This window comes from Ailuropoda melanoleuca, chromosome 7 (genome assembly GCF_002007445.2).
Source record: "Ailuropoda melanoleuca isolate Jingjing chromosome 7, ASM200744v2, whole genome shotgun sequence".
In the NCBI taxonomy this organism is placed as follows: domain Eukaryota; kingdom Metazoa; phylum Chordata; class Mammalia; order Carnivora; family Ursidae; genus Ailuropoda; species Ailuropoda melanoleuca.
In genome coordinates, this window is record NC_048224.1 from 58,533,578 (window position 1) to 58,553,472 (window position 19,895).

Below are 19,895 nucleotides of genomic sequence, written 5' to 3' on the forward strand. Positions count from 1 at the left end.
CTGTTTCACATTCCCACCCACGGCGCGGAGGGTTCTGACTTCTCCACAGCCTCGCCACCACTTGCGAGTCTCTCTCTTTGGTCCTAGCCATCCTCGTGGGCGTGAAGTGGAGAGCATCTCACTGGGGTTTTGAGTTGCATTTGCCTACAGGCTGATGATGGAGACCATCTTCTCCTGTGCTCGTTGGCCATTTGTACGTCGTCCTTGGAGAAATGTCCGTGCAGATACCTTGCTCATTTTAAATTGGGTCGTTGGTGTTTTTACTGAGTTATAAGAGTTCTCGTTGTATTTGGGTTATATTTGGGGTCTTACCAGATTTATGCCTGGCACGTATTTTCTCCCATTCTGTGGGTTGTCTTCCCTTTCTTGATGGTGTTGTTGGCAGCACAAAAGGTCCTACTTTTGGTGAAGTCCGACTTATGGATTGTTTCTTTTTCTGCTTGTGCTTCTGGCGTCATATTTCAGAAGGGCATTTCCTAATGCCCTTTTCCAAGGCCACAAAGATTGACTCGCACATTTTCTTCTAAGAATTTTACAGTTTTTGCTCTTATTCTCAGGTCTGTGACCCATTGTGACTAAGGTTTGTATATGGTGTGAGGAAGGGCTCCGACTTCCCTCCTTGCGTGTGGCCGTCCAGCTGTGCCGGCACCACGTGTCGAAAATCGTTGCTTCCCCCTCGCCGTGGCCTTGGCCTCCTGTGGGAAATCAGCGGACCATAAACATGAGGGCTTATTTCTGGACTGTAGACCCGATTCCAGGGATCTATACGCATTTTCTGTGTTAGTGCCCCCCTGTCCTGATTACAGTAGTTTTGTAGTGAGTCTTGAAATCGGGAAGCGTGAGTCTCCCAGCTTTGTTCTCGCTCAAGATTGTTTTAAATATTCAGTTTGTCAATTTCCCAAGAAGCCAGCTGCGATCTTAATGGGATCGTGTGGAATCTGGATCAACTCGGAGAGCATTGTCATCTTAGCGAGAGTCAAGTCTTCATTTGTACATGGGATGTCTTTCCATTCATTTAGGTCTTCTGCAGTTTCTTTCAAAAATATTGCCAAGTTGTTAGAGTACAAGTTTTGCACTTCTTTTGTTAAATTTATTCATAAGCATTTAAAAATTCTTTTTGATGGGGGCGCCTAAGTGGCTTAGCCCGTTAAGCATCTGCCTTCAGCTCAGGTCATGATCTCAGGGTTCTGGGATTGGGCCCCACATTGGACTCTGCTCTGCAGGGAATCTATTTCTCCTTCTCCCCCTGCTTGTGTTCATGTGTGCGCTCTCTCTCTGTCTCAAATAAATAAAATCTTGAAAAAAATTCCTTTTGATGATGTAAGTGGAATTATTAATTTCACTTTTGATTGTCCATCATTAGTGAAATGAAAAACAAAACAATAGTTTTTATTTGTCTGTTGTGCATCGCCCTTGTATCCTGCCACCTTCTCGAACTGTAGTTGCTGTCCTGGCTAAAACCTTCAGTACGATGCTGAGTACAAGTGCTGAGAGTAGACATCCTTCTGTTGGCTTAATCTTAGAGGAAAAGCTGAAAATAAGTATGTTTTAGCTGTGGGTGTTTCTTAGATACCCTTTGTGAGGAAGTTTCCTTCTATTTCTAGATTGTTGAGGGTTTTTGTCATGAAAGGTGGTGGAAATGCTTTCTCCACATCTATTGAAATGAGGGGTTTTCATCCTACTCTGTTGCTACGATGTGTTACATAGATTTGTTTTCAGATGTCAAGCCAGCCTTGCATTCCTGGAATAAATCTCATTAGGTCATGGTGTGTAATTCTCTTCTCTGTTGCTGGATTCAGTTTGCTAGTATTTTGTTGGGGATGTGTGCATTTATAGTCTGCCACATTTTCCTCCCAAACGTTTCAACTTGTCTGTCCTGTCAGCTACCTCTCCAGAATGTGTTCTGCACAACTCTGCACATCAGGGAAATCTCATACAGTCTGTAAGTCCCATTCCCCTCCCCAGAGGAACCCTCCTGCTGTTCTGATCTCCGTTCTAGACGGATTGCCTCGTGGCCTCTGCTCGGCTGTGACCCTGGAGCCTTCTTCACTCCTCTTCTGTTTGGATCCATGGCGTGTGCTCTGGTTGCTTACTGAGAAGGGGCAGGTGGTGGGTAAATGTTTTCGTGTCCACAGTGTAACCTGAGGCCCCGGGTCCACTCTGTCCTCAGGGTCCTACAACAAGGAGGAGGTGCCATGGGCCACTGTGGGCCTGTGACCGCCCAGCCCTGGCTGACCCTGAGGCCTCTCTGCTCTGCCTTCCAGAACATGCCCAATGTCCGCGACCACGACGCCTCGGTCTACCTCCGCCTCCAAGGGGATGCCTTGTCTGTGGGCGGCTATGAGACCAACCCCATCTTCTGGGAGGAGGTGAGACACTGAGGGATCGAGAGGGTGGTTCGGGGCTGCGTCTCAGTGCGGAGAAGCCTTCTTCCAGAAATCCCACCTTCCCAAAGCTCCTCAGGTTCACCCCTGAGAAATGGCCGGTCCTGGGCCCCGGAAGGGTCTCACTCATTGTGCTCTGAACATGGCGCACAGACAGATCCAGAGCTGGGCCGGGAGAGGGCTGGCCTCCCAACGTCCGTAGAGGCTGCGGAAATGTAAGATAATGGCTCTGGAAAATGAAAACATGAAAGCCCTGTGTCCGCAGCAAACAACCCCAGGCCCCACCCCCACGTCAGCGGCATCTCCCCCAGGCCTGGCTGCTCCCCCCACAGCTTCGGGGGCCGCATGAGGTCATGGGCCCCCTCGGCCCCGCGAGTGTGCCTGGGCCACCCGTGCTCCTGGATTCGTGCAGAAATGGAATGGCTGAATGACAACTTTGGGTCAGATACTGTTTTACTTCCTGGGGACAGGGGGAGACCAACATAAAAGTCCCTGTCCCGGGTGCCTCTATTTAGGTGGGGAGACCCACAATAAACAAAGAAGTCATGGGGATCTGTGTGCTGAATGGAGCCACAGGTTAGGAAGAAGCCTGATAAGAGTGGCATGGAGGGATGTTTGTCCTTCACTCTGTGGTCAGTCAGGGCCCCCCGGGAGCTGACGGCAGAGCGGAGTCCTGCAGAGAGAACAGGCAGGCAAGGAGCTGCCTCAGGTGGGGGCGAAGGCCCTGAAGGAAGGTCAGCATGGCCATGGGTCAGTGGTAGACGTGGACAGGGCCTAGTCTCGTACGGCTTTGTGGGCCACAGAGAGTCACGGGGAGCCATGGGGGGCTTGAGAGCAAGAGAGGACCTGGTCTGACTTAGGAGAATGGATGGAAGGAGGCAGGGAGGCTGGGTGACCAGGTAGAGGCCACTGCAACAATCCAGCGCAGAGCAGGTGGGCCTGGGCCAGCAGGGGGAAGGGGAGCGGACAGGCCCCACTGAGGGGTCAGTGGAGGAGGCCCGAGGGGCGCGGCCCAGCCCTGTCCCTCCACTGACTCGGGCCGGGCTGGCTGGGCTCAGCTCCCGTGGGGCGGCTGTCACAGGACAGTGCCCCTACCTGCCTCCCCAGGTGTCAGACAAGTTTGCCTTTGGCCTCTTCGACCTGGACTGGGACGTGTTCGGCCCACACATCGAAGGTGCCGTCAACCGCGTCCCTGTTCTGGAGAAGACGGGGGTCAAGTCCACGGTCTGCGGCCCTGGTGAGTGGGGAGGCTGGGAGCTGGGGTGGGTGTCCCAGGGTCCTTCCGGCTGAGAAGTGTGGCTGGATGTGTCGGGCCTGGACCTGGGCCACCGCGACCACATGCAGGCGTGCGGTGTGCCACCCCCATCGTGGCTCCAGCAGAACCACGCACACGGTACTCCCCCCACTGCCTTCCCCGCACACACAGGGGCTTTGTCATCCTCAATCGAGGCAGAAAATGGGTAGGGCCAGCCTTGGCCCACATCAGGGCTGGGGAGAGAGGCCCCGGAATTTACAGTGTTGTCCCAAGGGGAAAGTTTGTGTCTGAGACTCTGAGTTCCCTGTGCCTCAGTGTCCTCATCTGTGAAATGGGTGACAGAGCACCTGCCCAGCGGACGTGGAGGAAGGAGAAGCCGCACGTTAGGTGCAGGGCGCGGCTGGACCGGCAAACTGCCGTGAGTCCCCTGAGGGGAAGGGGACAGCCAGAGGCCGGGGAGTAAGGGGTCATCCACAGCCACTCAGGGAGCGAGGGGCAGGCCAGGACAGGAGAGGGGCAGACTCTGATGCCAGGGGCCCGTGGCCTGCAGGGGTCCCATCCCCTCTCTCCCCTGTCCCGTGCGCTTGGCATCGACACGGCCGCCAGCCAGGGCTGCTTTAATCTGTTCGGCTCTCAGGAAGCCCAGCCTTGGTAAGCAGGTTGGAAGCGCCCCTGAGCCCTGGACTCGGGGTGCGGGGCATGGGGTGTAGGCTGGAGACTCACTGCCCCCCCCACAGCTTCCCCGGGCCTGTGAGGGGCTGGCAGTGAGAAGCACAGGCCTGAGACAATCCCAGGGGCGCACGTCACCCGGGAGCATCCTCTGTTTAATTAGACCGGGGAGTCGTTGCTCCCATGAAGCCCTATCTGGGGGCGAGGTGCCTGCGAGGACATCTTGTGTCTGGTTTCCTGCCTGGGAGGGAGGGTTCGCGGGGAAATCAGCATCTCTCCTTGCCAGGGAGGACAAGCACGGTCAACGGCCTTTGGCTTCCAGAACAGAACTCAGAAGTCCCAGGCCCCCTTGACTCCAGGGAATCTGGGGGCGGGCAGAGCTCCCATTCCGGGTCCTGGCGGTCACCGCCAAGGTGGGGGCCCGTCTGTGCAGCCCAAACGTCCCTTCATCCTGCATCCTCGTGTTGCTCAGGCCTGAGTCATTTGTTAAACATTCGAGAGACTCTCATCCCCTGAAACTCTCTCCTCACTTGCCCTGTGAGGCTGTTCCCAGCTTCCCACCCGCCCGTGGGTGGGCCAGAAACAGCCCAGCTCTGCCCAAGTGCTCGTGGGGGGTGACTGCACGCCCCGGCCCCGGGGAAGGTCCCTGTCCTGACGCTCCCTGCCCTCTCTGACCTGCTTCCTCCGCCATCCCTCAGCCCCGCCCCCAAGTCTTTCTTTCTAACCTCTAGAGTGTCCCCCGCTCCAGCTGTTTGGAAGTTTCCCCCAGGTCCCGCAGATGGGTGGCCTCAGAGGCCGCCCCCCCAGGTCAGGCCTGCCCCCCCTGCAGGGAGCAGAACTGCACAGAGGTTAGGAACTCAGGCTGGGGCCAGGCAGCCCTGAGCGGTGCTCTGGCTTCCACGGTCCACTAGCAGGGGGACTGGGGTCGATGAGACCCCGCCTGACATGGTCTCCTCATCTCTACCCCAGCTGACCCTGGTGCCTGCGGGAAGGGCTGTGAGGAGTCCCTCACCACCCCTTCCTCCCATTCTGTGTTCTTACCATTCTCTCTTTTTCTCATTTGTGTTTTTACTGTGCCTGTTCCTCTCCGGTCAGCTCCCTGAGGGGTGGGACTTGTCTCGTTCAGAGCTGAGCCCAGGGTACATACACATAAGCTGGGGCTTATTTGCACGTGGGCTAACTCACAGCCCTGGAAGTAAATGCCATGATCCCAGTTTTACAGAGGAGGACACTAAAGCTTAGAGAGGTGAAGTGACTGGCCCAAGGTCACACAGCTGGAAGGGGTAAAGCAGGGTTCGGACCCAGGATTATGGCTGCAAAGCTCGGCTCTTTATAATGATGTCCGAGGGTCCCTTGCCGTCCATGCCCTGGCCTCTGCGGGTGACCTGCCAGCAGCAGACAGAAGCAGAAACCCTGTCCCTCTCCCAAAGAACTTAGGATCATTCCTTCATTCAGCGAACATTTATCAAGCACCTACTGTGTACCGGGCCCTGTGTAGGCCTTGAGACACAGTGGTGAGCGAAGCCCAGTCCCTACCCTCATGGTTCTCCTGGTCCAGTGGGCAAGGACGACCAGCAGTGACAGCAGGAACGTGGCACAGTGAGGGAGAGCCTCACACTGTGATGGGGGCAAGGGGGAAGGCCCCTCACCAGCAGGAGAATGGGTGTGGACAAACCTGGACCCTGCAAAGCAGAACCCGCTCCCAGTTGGGTGTTTCTGGCCCTAAATGCTGCAGAGCTGGGGACTGTGGCAGGAGCAATTAGGGAGGCTCCCTGGAGGAAGCGGCATGGAGCTGAGTGGTGAGGATGGGGAAGGTCTGGAAGAAGGAGGCACCTCCAGACCCTGCCCGAATCACTGCGCTCTCGGGAGACCCTGCCCCGGGTGCCTGTGTCCTGGAGGGAGCTTCAGGCCCCCCTTTCCTTCCAGAGTCCTTCACACCTGACCACAAGCCCCTGATGGGGGAGGTGCCTGAACTCCGGGGATTCTACCTGGGCTGTGGTTTCAATAGTGCAGGTGAGTGCGAGGGCCACCGTCATGCACCCCCCAACTCCCCCAGGCAGAGTGGGGGTGGCTCCTGGTGGGGGGGTGGGGCAGAGGAGGCCTGCAGGGAGGGGTGAGGTCCTGTTAGCAGGCGTGCAGCATCCCAGGTGTGAGATCCAGGGCTTGGGGGGGTGATGCTGGCTGTGGACACGGGGTGGGGGCTCCAGGGCAGACGGCAGACCTCTGGCTCCACTCCTGCCAGGAATGATGCTGGGCGGCGGCTGTGGGCAGGAGCTGGCCCACTGGATCGTCCACGGGCGCCCGGAGAAGGACATGTACAGTTACGACATCAGGCGAGTGCGCACCGGACCCTGTGCCCTGGACTTAGGTGGAGTGGGGTCCGTGGCAAGGGCTGTTGAGAAAGAAGCCTTCCCTGAAATCCAGAGGGCTTCTTGGAAGAGGTGCCAGCCGGGGCAATGCTGCAGGGGCCTGGGCTTGGCAGATCCATGGCCCTCGACAGTTTCCGGGATTCCTTGTGCCAGCGTCCTGCTTGACCCTCCAGATAGCTCCAGGATCAGCAGCGGGACCACCTCCTCCCACTTTGCAGATGGGGAGACCGAGGCCTGGCGAGCAGGAGGGACCGCACGCGTTGCCCAGGGAGTGAGGCTGAGCCGGTTACTGTTAGTACGCATGCGGAGGCTGGGTGTCAGGCAGCCCTGAGCCGAGATGCCATCGTTCACTTCCAGGGTGACCGGAATAAGTCCGACCTAGTGCCGAGCGATTTCCTCACTGTGACCCCAGGGTCGTGACGCTGTGTGCTGCCGGTGTCGGCAGCAGCCAATGCGTCTGTGTCAGTAAAATGCTCTGGAGCACGTCTGCAAGGAAGCGCCAGACAGACCTGAGCCAAGGTGGAGGGGTGCTGACGGCAGAGCTGGGGGGGCGTCCTGGTCTCCCCCACCCTCCGGCTTGGTGGAGGCGCTCCCAGGCAGGGTCCTCAGGGTGAGAGTTGGTGGGGCTGGGGTCCACAGGCAACAGCTTGGAGGGGCGCCCCTGTGGGTCTCCGGCCCTCTCCGCCATTACTGCTCCTGGCAGACAGCCTCCCTGGGGAGACCCCAGCAGCCCAGTGGGCGGTTCAGCTCGTGCCCCCTCCTCTGCTAACCTTGCCCCTTCCTGGCCTGATGAGGACATTACACCCACGGGGGGGAGATGTCTGGCCCCCACAGAAGCAGACAGACAGACACTGAGATTCCCCGACTGCCACCCCCTCCGTGGCGCCTGGCACAACAGTCTGCTCTGTGGCTGCCTCAGAGCCCGTCTGGGGCTGCGCCCACGCGCTCCCGAGAGAGGAATGTTCCAGAAATGATAGCTGCAAGGGGCCTCGGGGATGGACCAGTCCAAGCCCCTCCCACTACACACAGTGAACGGAGGCCCTGGTGGGGGAGGCCGCCTGTCTGGAGTCACCCAGTGCGCCAGCCGGAGCTGGCAGGGACAGAGCCTCTGGCCTCCCTGGCAGGCAAGGGCTTCAGCCCTGAACAGACCCACCCCCAGGGCTCCTCCCGGGCCTCAGAGGGCAGCTCCCGGGGCCGCAGCATCCACGGCTGCAGGATGAGGCTGGCCTCCCTGCACCCCTACTGAGGGAGGCCCTGCAGGGAGGGGGCGCACTGTCCTGATTCAGCAGGCAGCCTTCGGTCTGGGCTGACGGAGGCCCTGGCCCAGCTGGGAAGGGGTCTGGGCCTCCCTCTGTCAGCTGCCTTCCCTGGCTGGAGCGTCTTGTGGGCTGGCTCATGGCTCGTAGGCTGGGGCCTGGAGGTCACAGGTCGGGAGGCAGAGGGTACAGGGAGGGAGCCCCTAAGAGCTGGGGCCTGGTGGGCAGAGGTGGGGGCGGTGAACTAGTCCATCCACCCCCATGGCTCAGGGCAATGGTTTTCCCACCTGTGAAATGGGAGCAGTGACCCACCTGTCAATGGAGTGCGTTTGAGGCTGGTACGTATGATGCTTCGCCTAGTGCCCGGCCTGGACAGGGTCTGGAGTGCAGGCCATGATTTTTAGTGGAAGTCCTTGAGGTCTGCGTAAGTGGGGAGGAGGAGTCATTTCTTATTTGAGTGAGGAAGGAGGCTCGACCCTCGCGCCGGCTTTGGCCCTGGCCACAGGCCTCCTGCCCGCCTGCTTGTGGGAGAATGCTGCAGCCCGGTCTGTGTGGGAATAGGCCGTGGTCCATTCCCGTGCTGATCCCTGCTCGTGCTCTGGTTGACCTTGAGCCCACACCCCTGCCATGCGCACACGGGCACAGATGTGAGCAGAGGGGCCGGCGGTGCTGGCCGGTGGGGCACCTGCCAGAGGGCCCATGTCTGTTAGGGTTGGGATCACCCAGGCCTGCCCTGGGTCCAGCTTCCTCTTCTGTCCCGGGGGGCCTGGGGAAGGAACTCCAACTCTCCCCAAATCCCCCAGCCGCCGCCCCTGTCCCCTGCCAGGACTCTCACTCTCAAAGCCGCTGGGAAGGTCACTAGTCCCCTCCCAGGAGAACCATGTCAGCTCCTAGTGGCTGGGGGGAGTCTGCCCAGGGTGGCCATCAGCTGAGGGCAGACCTCCTAGCCTCCTTTGTCCCCACCTCGGCCCCTCCAAAGCCTGCTGTGCATTTCCAAACTCCACACCGTGCCACACTGCTTCTCCTCCACGAACCCGCCCCAGACCCCAGGACCGGCTCCATGGCTTCCTCTCCTGCAGCATGTCCCAGAAGGCCCTGGCTCCGTGTGGCCCAGCACAAGCGCAAACCAGGGGTGGCAGGCGGTGAAGAGCAAGGGTTCTTGCATACAGCACTCAGCCCGGGGCCTGCACTGGAAGGGAGCCCTGGAGATCCTTGATAGTACTAGTGATAATATCTGCGGTAATGAGCTCACTCCCGTAGCTCCGCCCCCTGCCCCAGTCAGAACGTCACATCCGCTAGAACTCTGTGCAAAGTCAGAGTCAATCAGCCCTGAGGAAGCTCGGGTAGGAATCCCTGAGGCTGAAACACAGATGAGGATGGAACTGGAGGGGAGGCAGGCTGGGAGGAGGCAGGAGATGCCAGCAGGTGCACAGTGAGGAAAGGGACAGATGGGGTGGCTGGTCCAAGCTGGGGGTCTGAGAGTGGGTTTGTGAGAGGGAGGGGCTGGGGGTCCCTGACACAGGGGGGCCGGTGGCTGTGCAGGGGGCTCGGGCAGCCGTGGCTGCTGCGGAGACTGGATGGACAAGCCGCTGGAAGGCTCCAGCTGCCGTGCCCACGACAAAGCTGGAAGGGCAGGGCCAGGTGTGGTGCTGGGTGGGGGGCGTCGCAGTGAGGACGCTGAGCTACCCAAGGCCCCTCAGTGGGATAGTAGAGTCCGGACCCCCTCCTGAGCCCCAGCCTCAGGGAGGACTCTGGCAGAGGGATGAGGGTCCAGTGTTGCCCTGGGTCCTTGGCCAGCCCTTCCCTACTAGGCCCCCAAGGCAGTGACTGGCCCCTCCATCTGTGACAGGCGTTTCCATCCCTTGCTCACCGACCACCGCCGCTGGGTTCGTGAGCGCAGCCATGAGTCCTACGCCAAGAACTACTCGGTCGTCTTCCCGCACGACGAGCCCCTGGCAGGGCGCAACATGAGGACTGACCCCCTGCACGAGGTACCACACCCTGACAAGCGTGGTGACCCTCGGGACGCCCAGGGTACTGGGGTGACAGAAGGGTGTGCGGCGCCCCAGCTCCTGGGCAGGCGAGGTGATGAGGGGCTCAGTCCTTCCCAGGGTCTTCCTAGTAGAACGGGCCCAGAACCCTCCCCGACTGCTGGCGGCAGGGCTCGTGAGAGGCAGGTGCGTCCGCAGGTGTGAGTGTCACCAGGTCACACATCAGCGGAGGGCATAGCCGCAGAGCAGCATGGCAAGGAGACGTGCTCCTGCTTAGGGGGCCTGCTTCGGCTGCCTCTCCTCCCTGGCCAGCTTCTACCTGTACGATGAAACCCACTGTTGGATGCCCTTCCCGGGGCCCGGCCCTGAGTGCTCTCGTGCGCCCCCCACAACCCGGGCACCTGCCCTGCGCTCCCAGCCCGTGCATGCTTTGCTCACAGAGCCTGACTCTTGATATGTGTTCAGGGAACATTGGTTGAATGGGCGGATGAAGGGGGGGCAGGAGGGCAGCCTCATGGAGCACAGGTGGCATGGAGCTGAGTAAAGGAACCTTCTTCATCTGGGGCTTCCGTGCCTGGACCCCAGAGGGACCCTGTGTCTGATGCATGTCTCAGGGAGAGGCCCAAGGACATCAGTGGTTCCCAGGCTGCCCGACCCTTGGCTCAGCTCAGGGAGCCAGCAAGTTCTCAGGCCCCACACGGCCTCTGGCTCTCCTCAGCCTGCCGGGGTCTTTATTCACCCCACACCAATCCTGATGGCTCCGCGGCCTCCCCAGCAAACACAGGGCTTGCTTGGCTGGCCCTGGAAGGAGAGGGGCTCAGAAGCACCGCTCAGAAGCGCACAGCTTTGCTCAAAGGGCACATGGAAGGTGTGGGAGCACCCCCGGCCCAGAGACAGATCTGAATTCACTCACACTTCCACTTTCCCACATCGTCAGCTCTGCTTATGACGCCTCCCGGCCTTGGATTGTTTTATTAGAGGAGCCGAGGCCCTGCTAGTTTCCCCCCTGGGAAAGGTGACTTCTCCCCGGGCCCACACGCCTCCATCACTCACTGCGGGGTGAACTTTGGTGTCCTCGGCTGCTGCCCCCTTGGATGTCCAAGGAGGACATTTCTGGGGTGTCACTGGTTGGTAGTGTGACCTTGGCCCCTTCTCTGCCTGCTCGGCGTCGGGTGGTCCACGGGAGGCAACAGAGGCAGCCTGTGCAGGGCCTCGGGCTTCCTGGCCTCTGCCAGACCCAGCTTCCAGAGCTGCTCAGCCTGGGGCTCGGGCCCCGTGGCCTGTCCGACAGGGCTGCCCATGGACACAGGGCCTTCCAAACGTGAGAGTGGAGATTATCTTTTTTTCCCCAAACCAAACTTATTTTCAAAGAAATCTGCCACGCTAGGCCTCTCTTGTGTCCATGTGATACTGTGACTTGGAGTAAGAAATAGGTAAAGTCTCGTGCAGCTCCCAGTCTGGCAGGAAGGTCCCTAACCCTTGCAATTTCCTAAGTGATTAGAGCCTAAAGGTGCCTTTTGTTATGTTAATGGTGACTTGGGGCCCAACCTAAGGATGGAGGCTGCCTGCCAGGGAACCCAGCTGGATGCTGCGTGACTAGGGGATGGGAACTTCCAGTCCCACCCCTGGCCTCTGGGGAGGGAGAGGGGCTGCAGGTGGACTCAATCACCAGTGGCCTCTGATTAGATCAGTCATTCCTCTGTAATGAAACCTTCCTAAAAACCCCAAAGGAGGGGTGCAGAGAGCTCCCGGGCTGGGGAGCGCGTGGAGATTTGGGCAGAGTGGCGGCTAGAGGGGCCCGGAAGCCCCGCGCCCTTCCCCACACCTGGCCTAGCTTGCATCTGGCTGTTCCTGGGCTCTAACCTTCTACGGTCCGCTGGCGATCCGGTGGGTAAAACAGCTCTTGGAGTCTCGTGAGCTGAACTAGCAAATCAGCCTGACCCGAGGAGGGGGTCCTGACCCTCAGCCAGTCGGTCAGAAGCACCAGTAACAGCCCGGAGTGGGAGGTGGGGGCGACCTTGTGGGACTGGGACCCCAACCCGGGGACTCTGCTACCATCCTGAGGTAGACAGTGTCAGAATGGAGCCGGATTCTTGGACATGGTCCTGACGTCTGAGAACTGCTTGGTGTTGCGGGGGCGGTCCCCGCACACACGCACGCGTGAATTGGGCCCAGGAAACCAATGTGGTCTGTTACATTTTTGTCTCGTGGTGAAGTACACATAACATACAATTTGCCATTTTAACCATGTGAAAGCACACAATTCAGGGGGATTAAGGACATTCACGATGCCGTGCGACCATCACCACCACCTGAAGGAGACCCCGTGCCCAGGACGCAGGGCTTCCCCTTCTCCCCGCCCCCCGGCCCCGCCTAGAAAAACCACTGATGTGTTTTTCTGTCTCTGTGGATTTGCCTGTTCTAGACGTTTCGTGTGAGCGGAGCCTGCAACACGTGACCGTCTTGCCCTCCGCCTGTTGTGTTTGAGGCTGGCCCGTGGGGCGTCACGTGTCAGAACTCCGCTGCTCTTTAAGGCTGAACCCTGGTCCGCTGGGCGGACGCCCGCGCTTGGTTATCCAGTCGTCAGCCGGTGGACACGGGGGTGGTTTCCACCTGCTGGCTGCTGTGGACGTGGGTGTCAGAGACCTGTTGTGTCCCTGCTGTCGCTTCTCTTGGGGCGTGGGGTGGGGTACCTAGGAGGGAGATTGCTGGTCTGTTCCTGCTGTTGGAACAACACAGCACAGGCGGGGTTGCGGGGGCTGAGACCATAGAAATTCCCTTCTCCCAGTTCTGGAGACTGGGAGGCCCAGAGCCAGGTGCCCGCTGCCCGGCTTCAGGCGCAGCCCCTCATCCTCGCTGCCGCAGGGTTGCTGTCTTGCTGTATCCGCACAAGGGCACAAGGCGGAGGCGACCCTGCTGGGCTCTCCTCTCCTGGGATTAGGGCCACTCCGCATGACCTCACTCCACCCTAACTCCCTCTTCATGGCCCTCATCTCCTAATGCGGTCCCACTGGGGGTTAGGGCTTCAACATAGGAATTTGGGGGATGCAAGTCTGTCCCTAGCGGAAGGTGTCTTAGTAGGCTGGGGACTCTTGGAGTGGGGCAGGGGGTGCTGGGGGCGGGGCTCTAGGGCAGGCGTGGGGTCCTGGCTCCCAGCCTGAGGACTTCTTTGCCCTCTGCTCCCTGGGGGTCACTCGCTGCCCTGCACCTCGGTCGTCTGGCCCGGCCTGAAGGGTGCTTGTTACCCATCCCTACCCAGGAGCTACTTGCACGAGGCTGTGTGTTCCAGGAACGACAGGGCTGGGAGCGGCCAGGATGGTTTATTCCCCAAGGCACGGCTCCGGTGAGTAGGCACCCAGGCCTGGATCCCCTCCGCGCCGTCCCCCACCCCACCTGCCACTGCCACCTGAGGGGGGCCCGTGGGGCCGGTGAGTCACCTGCCATGCAGCAAGGCTGAGCCCCCAGCAGATCTGCCCCGGGGGCACGGGGCCCCTCCCCTGCAGATGTCCCCGGGGCTGTCACTCACCGCCCCAGCAGCCAGGCCTTCCAGGGCTCTGAGAAGCCCAGGGACCCTGGGAAAGCTGGCGTTCCACAGTGGGGAGGCCGCGCCCGAGACCCCCCACCGCCCCGCGTGTAGGAGAAATTAGTGCATCTTCTCATAATTGTGTTCGTGTATTTTTGGCAGCTGCAGCTGTTGTTCTGTGTTAGCAGGAGGGTTCAGCACAAAATTAGGCATTCTGTGTTAGTTTGTAAGTTGGGATTTCACAGCCTCCTGGCCTCTGGGTGCCCTCCATGGGCCCGGGGTTGTCAGAGAAGAGCCCAAACCATCCTGCTTGTGAAACTCGGGGGCTGGGGTCCGCTGGAACAGGCAGTGTGATGATTTCAGCCCAGTCAGGGCGATAGGATCCAGATTTGTGCAAATTGAAATCCCTCTCCTGCTGCTCTGTTTTACCAGTCCCCTTCCCTTGCAACCACCTCCCATCTCCATAGCAACCCAGGGCCCAAGGCCAGTCCCAGGGCATCCTGAGGCAAGCGAGGCAGAAGCCAGTGGTCGGTGTTCTCAGGCTCCTCGGCCCTGGCCCCTTCTCCCGTTGGCCTGTAGAGACCCTTGCTCTCTGCCCAGGAGCACAGAGCTCCCCTCGAGGTCCTGATCACTGGAGGGACAGGCAAACACGTGAGGCACCTGTGAGGATGGAGGAGGCAGGCTAAGACATCAGGGGGAGCGGCCTGTCCCCAGGAGGCTGAGAGGCTGAGGCCACCAGGACAGATTGGGCCTGGAGCAGAGCCCTCTGCAGCCCAGCTGGCCTGTCCATGGAAGCCCCTGTCCCCTGGAATCCATGGGAGAGCAGAGGACACTGGAGCAGGGATCGGGAACATTCCCTTGGTCTGGAGATGGGCAGGATCCACACCCTCTCACCTGGGAGCCATCCTGGACATCTAGGACACGGGGTGACAAGACATCCCCCAATCCCAGATGCCCAGCCAGGCTGCAATGAGCTGGAATGTCCCTTCTGGGGTCTCAGGGGCCAATGGGAGCCACGCCTGTCAGGCAGGGAAACCCCTCCCCGGATGCCAGGGTTTGGGTGGGGCTCGGGGCAGGAGAGGGACCAGCCTAGTCAGAACCTCGCACTCAGCTCTTGCCTGGGAAAGAAGGCTGGGCAGGGCTGGCCGTGCTGCACGGTGACCGTTGACTGGCTCCCTCAGAAGCAGCAGGGGCAGAGAAGGGCCCCTTGGCCCGTGGGCATCTCAGAGCTGCTGACAGGATGCAGGACGGGCCACGGCAAGTGGCAGTGGAGGAGCCAGCCTCTGGGGTCCACCCACCGCCAGGTCTATGCCAGGCCTGTCGGGTCCTTGCCTGGGACCTAGGGCAAGCTTTAACTTCTCTGCCTCAGTTTCCCATCTGTAGAAAGGATTCCCTCCCTAGAATCTTGAGGCCCTTGGAGCAGGGCTTGGTCCTGATTGCCATGGCAATGGCATTAGGCCCCCACCTCTGTCACCCTCGTCCTCAGTGGCCTTATCCCACTGCCTTAGCCTTGCCTCGAAAGCCCTGACGGTGGCCCTGATGTCAGAGGTGAACCCCCTTTGCCTCCCCGTCAGCCACGTCTGTCCCTACCCTGAGTCCACCCAACTTCATCTCCATCCTTCTGGGCCCCAAGCAGCACAGCCCAGCCTCTCCACCAGCACCGGCTCTCAGACACGCCGCCCCCATAGCCATTACGGTGTCATCTGTGCAAGGGGTTATGGATGACCTGAGCCCTTCGCCTCCCCCTGCCCCTGCACGCACAACACACCCCTCCCAAGGGCAGCTCGGTGAGGCTGGACCAGATCGTCTGCTCCATCTCTGCCTCTGCGAGACCCAGCTCCCCGCCTGCCAAGCCGCACATGTCTGGGTGTGTGTGCGTGCGTGTAGGGAGGGACAGAGGGAAGGGAGGAGTAGGAAGACCGTGACGAGCGTGTCTTCTCCCAGGTTCTACAGTACGACTACTACGGGGCCTACGGAAACCAGGCGCACAGAGACTACGCCTACGGCCGCCTGCTCGGGGACGAGTACACGTTCGACTTCCCGCCGCACCACGATGTGGTCAGTGCCGAGTCCCCCCTCCCCGGCCCTGGTGGAGCCAGAGGCTCTGCGGGCCCCATCCTGTCCACCCCTGTGCTTGGCTGGCTCCGGTTTGAGGAGGAACCGGTGACGTTTTCCCCTCTGCCCTCCTCTGTGCCAAGGCTTGGCCAACGGTCAGACCTGAGGGCAGTATCACTGTGTCTGGAAGTGGGGCTGGGGCTGGCTGTGTGGCCCCAGGCCAGGGGCTGCCCCTCTCTGCGCCTCCCACCCTCCTGCCCTGGAGCTGTTCGGAGGCGTGCTTGCATCAGACTGTGTGAGTCACTAGCTCCTTCCTCCAGGCCCAGCGTGCTGGGTTCCCACCTGGGGCTCTGGCAGAGTAGATCCAGGGCACAGAGATCCCAGACCGGCCCCTCCAGGGGACAAGCAGAGGGGGGTCCATGGTCTGGGGTCTGCTTGAGGCCCCTCCAGCTCCGCAATTGGGCAGGTGAGGCCGGTCAGACAGCGAACCTGGCCGCTCATCGCCCCGACCCAAATGCCTAGCTCCCAACTCCCGCCGGGGTGGGGGTGACAAGGACTTGGGGCCTGGCCGTGCCCTGCAGTCTGCACCACGTAGAGATGTCGTTACGGGCAGCTTCTGCAGAAAACAACAGCAGCTTCCATGCAGAGCGGCCCAGCCGTTTGGTAGAGGGATCACCCAGTAGAACATGGCCCAGCCTGTGTCCTCGTGGCTGCCCAGGGAGAGGGACCATGGCCTTGGCCGCCCCCGATGTGGGCATGGAGCCAAGGCCTCCACCTGTGGGTGCCCAGCCCAGGGCGGCCTGGGAAGCAGCCGCGAGGGGGAAGGCAGCCACCAGATTCCTGGGTATGTGGCCTGTGAGGTCACCCGGGGCCCTGGCTCAGAAGGGCCCTGTGTGGGGATTAACGCTCTGCTGTGGCCACCTCGAAACTTCATGCTTTTGGAACCAGGGCCCACGGTCCCATCTTGTGCTGGGCCTCACAGGTGCCGCAAGTGGTCTCATGACCTCCCCCAAGCTCGCTCTCGTGGTGAAGGCACCAGAGGAGGGGCTTGGGAGATGGAAGCAGGAGGCACGTGTGTCCGGAAGCTCCCAGAGGCCCTGGCGCTGCCTCTTGGGGTGCGAAGGGGGCTCCGTCTGGCACTTCAGCACCCGCACCGCCTTGGGCTTGCAGGACGTCTGGCCCTCGGGGATGTGGGAGCTCGGAGGGGATGCCAACTTGGCTTGGTGGCTTCATCCAGCCTCCGCAAACGCGCCTGAACAGCCCCAAAGCATGAAACACTCACTTGTTCTCCGCGTTGGCAACTCCCCAGCCCGGGGAGCCGAGAGTCAGCCCGGAGACTGTTTTGGGTTTTGCTCTGCAGCCCCAGCAGCAGTGAGGGTCCTGCAGCGCCTGCCGGGTTGCAGGAGCTCCGCAGAGGGGAGTGGTGTCGGCAGAGGGCTGGAGGCGCGGCATCAGGGGCTTGGGATGGTGCGGTCCGGGGGGGGGGTGTGCCCGCTTTCCCGGGGAAGCCCGATCCGGGCCTTGGCCGGTTTCCCTGGTGTAAACGCTCACCACTCTCTCCGCTCGCCCACGCGGCGCCAGCGGACGCGGAGCTGGACGAGACGCATGCCGCTAGGCAGACCTGGCCGGGGGCGCGTCTGTGGTCTTCGGGCTGGGGTCCCCCTGCCGCCGACCTCATCCCCTCCCCGGCCTCAGAGGGCACTTAGCGTGATGTGGTTTGTGGCAGTTTCCTTGTTGGGGATGGTGGATGGACCGCCGGGCGGTGGGGGCGGTGACCCAGGTCCTTGACGCACAGTGAGTGCTGGGGGCGGAGAGCTTTGCTGCTGCAATTTTCTCTTGTGTCTTAACAGTAAGGTTGGTGCCTCTGCTTGGCAGCTGTGATGTGTTCAGAGCAAAGAAGCAGGGACGTGGTGACCGAAGACTAAGGAGAAAAATGCACGGATAACCTGGGTCCTGGAGGACCTGGCTGGGGCACCTGTAGACTGCCAGCAGGGCTGTTGGGCACGCACTCTCCCTCTCTCTCTCTTTTTTTTTTTTTTAAAGATTTTATTTATTTATTTGACAGAGACAGACAGCCAGCGAGAGAGAGAGAGCACAAGCAGGGGGAGTGGGAGAGGAAGAAGCAGGCTCCCAGCTGAGGAGCCTGACTTGGGGCTCGATCCCGGAACGCCGGGATCACGCCCTGAGCCGAAGGCAGAGGCTTAATGACTGCGGCACCCAGGCGCCCCAACCCCTCTCTCTTTTTTTAAACAGCTTTATTGAGATAGAATTCACGTACCATACAACCCATCCTTTTCAAGTGTACAGCTCCGTGTTTGTTAGTGGATGCCTGAGACAGAACAGCCGCCCCCACAATCGGATGTCGGAACACTTGTGTCTGTCTGCCTGCAGAAGAAACCCCGGCCCGCTAGCCATCACCCCACCCCTCACACTCTCCCCACCGCATCCCTACCCTCGGGCAGCCACTAAACTGCTTCTGTCCCTACAGAGGCACCTCGCTGGGACATGTCAGAGCAGGGGACTCATACAGTGCACGGTCTTTCATGACTGGCTGCTTCCATCCAGCACAGTATTTTCAAGGTCCATGCATGTTTTAGGGTGTATCCATCCATCATGACTTCGTATTTCGAGAGTATTCCATGACGCAGCCATACTGCAATGTGTCCAGTCACCTGTGAACAGACACTTGAGCTGTGTCCATGTTTCAGCTGCTGTGAATAGTGTCGCTACAATCGTGTGTGGACAGGTGTCTGTGTGCACATGGGTTTTCATTTCTCATGGGTAGATACCAGCAGTGTTGGTAGATAACCTGTAATTGCTGGGTCATGCGGGAACTTGACGCTTGACGCTTTGAGGACAGGCCAACTGTTTTCCAAAGTGGCTACGCTGTTTCGCATTCCCATCCACGGCGCGGAGGGTTCTGACTTCTCCACAGCCTCGCCACCACTTGCGAGTCTCTCTCTTTGGTCCTAGCCATCCTCGTGGGCGTGAAGTGGAGAGCATCTCACTGGGGGTTTTGAGTTGCATTTGCCTACAGGCTGATGATGGAGACCATCTTCTCCTGTGCTCGTTGGCCATTTGTACGTCGTCCTTGGAGAAATGTCCGTGCAGATACCTTGCTCATTTTAAATTGGGTCATTGGTGTTTTTACTGAGTTATAAGAGTTCTCGTTGTATTTGGGTTATATTTGGGGTCTTACCAGATTTATGCCTGGCACGTATTTTCTCCCATTCTGTGGGTTGTCTTCCCTTTCTTGATGGTGTTGTTGGCAGCACAAAAGGTCCTACTTTTGGTGAAGTCCGACTTATGGATTGTTTCTTTTTCTGCTTGTGCTTCTGGCGTCATATTTCAGAAGGGCATTTCCTAATGCCCTTTTCCAAGGCCACAAAGATTGACTCGCACATTTTCTTCTAAGAATTTTACAGTTTTTGCTCTTATTCTCAGGTCTGTGACCCATTGTGACTAAGGTTTGTATATGGTGTGAGGAAGGGCTCCGACTTCCCTCCTTGCGTGTGGCCGTCCAGCTGTGCCGGCACCGCGTGTCGAAGATCGTTGCTTCCCCCTCGCCGTGGCCTTGGCCTCCTGTGGGAAATCAGCGGACCATAAACATGAGGGCTTATTTCTGGACTGAAACATGAGGGCTTATTTCTGGATCCCGATTCCAGGGATCTATACGCGTTTTCTGTGTTAGTGCTTCCCTGTCCTGATTACAGTAGTTTTGTAGTGAGTCTTGAAATCGGGAAGCGTGAGTCTCCCAGCTTTGTTCTCGCTCAAGATTGTTTTAAATATTCAGTTTGTCAATTTCCCAAGAAGCCAGCTGCGATCTTAATGGGATCGTGTGGAATCTGGATCAACTCGGAGAGCATTGTCATCTTAGCGAGAGTCAAGTCTTCATTTGTAAACATGGGATGTCTTTCCATTCATTTAGGTCTTCTGCAGTTTCTTTCAAAAATATTGCCAAGTTGTTAGAGTACAAGTTTTGCACTTCTTTTGTTAAATTTATTCATAAGCATTTAAAAATTCTTTTTGATGGGGGCGCCTAAGTGGCTTAGCCCGTTAAGCATCTGCCTTCAGCTCAGGTCATGATCTCAGGGTTCTGGGATTGGGCCCCACATTGGACTCTGCTCTGCAGGGAATCTATTTCTCCTTCTCCCCCTGCTTGTGTTCATGTGTGCGCTCTCTCTCTGTCTCAAATAAATAAAATCTTGAAAAAAATTCCTTTTGATGATGTAAGTGGAATTATTAATTTCACTTTTGATTGTCCATCATTAGTGAAATGAAAAACAAAACAATAGTTTTTATTTGTCTGTTGTGCATCGCCCTTGTATCCTGCCACCTTCTCGAACTGTAGTTGCTGTCCTGGCTAAAACCTTCAGTACGATGCTGAGTACAA

General features: G+C 59.0%; 1 protein-coding gene across 2 annotated transcripts in view; it reads left to right on the forward strand.

Moving 5' to 3' along the window:
- Window positions 1-19,895, forward strand: part of SARDH (sarcosine dehydrogenase) — a 62,200-nt gene that overhangs the window by 13,350 nt on the left and 28,955 nt on the right. For both annotated transcript variants that reach the window (XM_002920697.4, XM_034664766.1), the window contains exons 8-14: window positions 2,265-2,369; window positions 3,492-3,621; window positions 6,235-6,321; window positions 6,551-6,641; window positions 9,783-9,924; window positions 13,184-13,267; window positions 15,392-15,505. In XM_002920697.4, coding sequence (XP_002920743.4) covers window positions 2,265-2,369; window positions 3,492-3,621; window positions 6,235-6,321; window positions 6,551-6,641; window positions 9,783-9,924; window positions 13,184-13,267; window positions 15,392-15,505 — 753 coding nt within the window. The remainder of the gene's footprint in view (window positions 1-2,264; window positions 2,370-3,491; window positions 3,622-6,234; window positions 6,322-6,550; window positions 6,642-9,782; window positions 9,925-13,183; window positions 13,268-15,391; window positions 15,506-19,895) is intronic.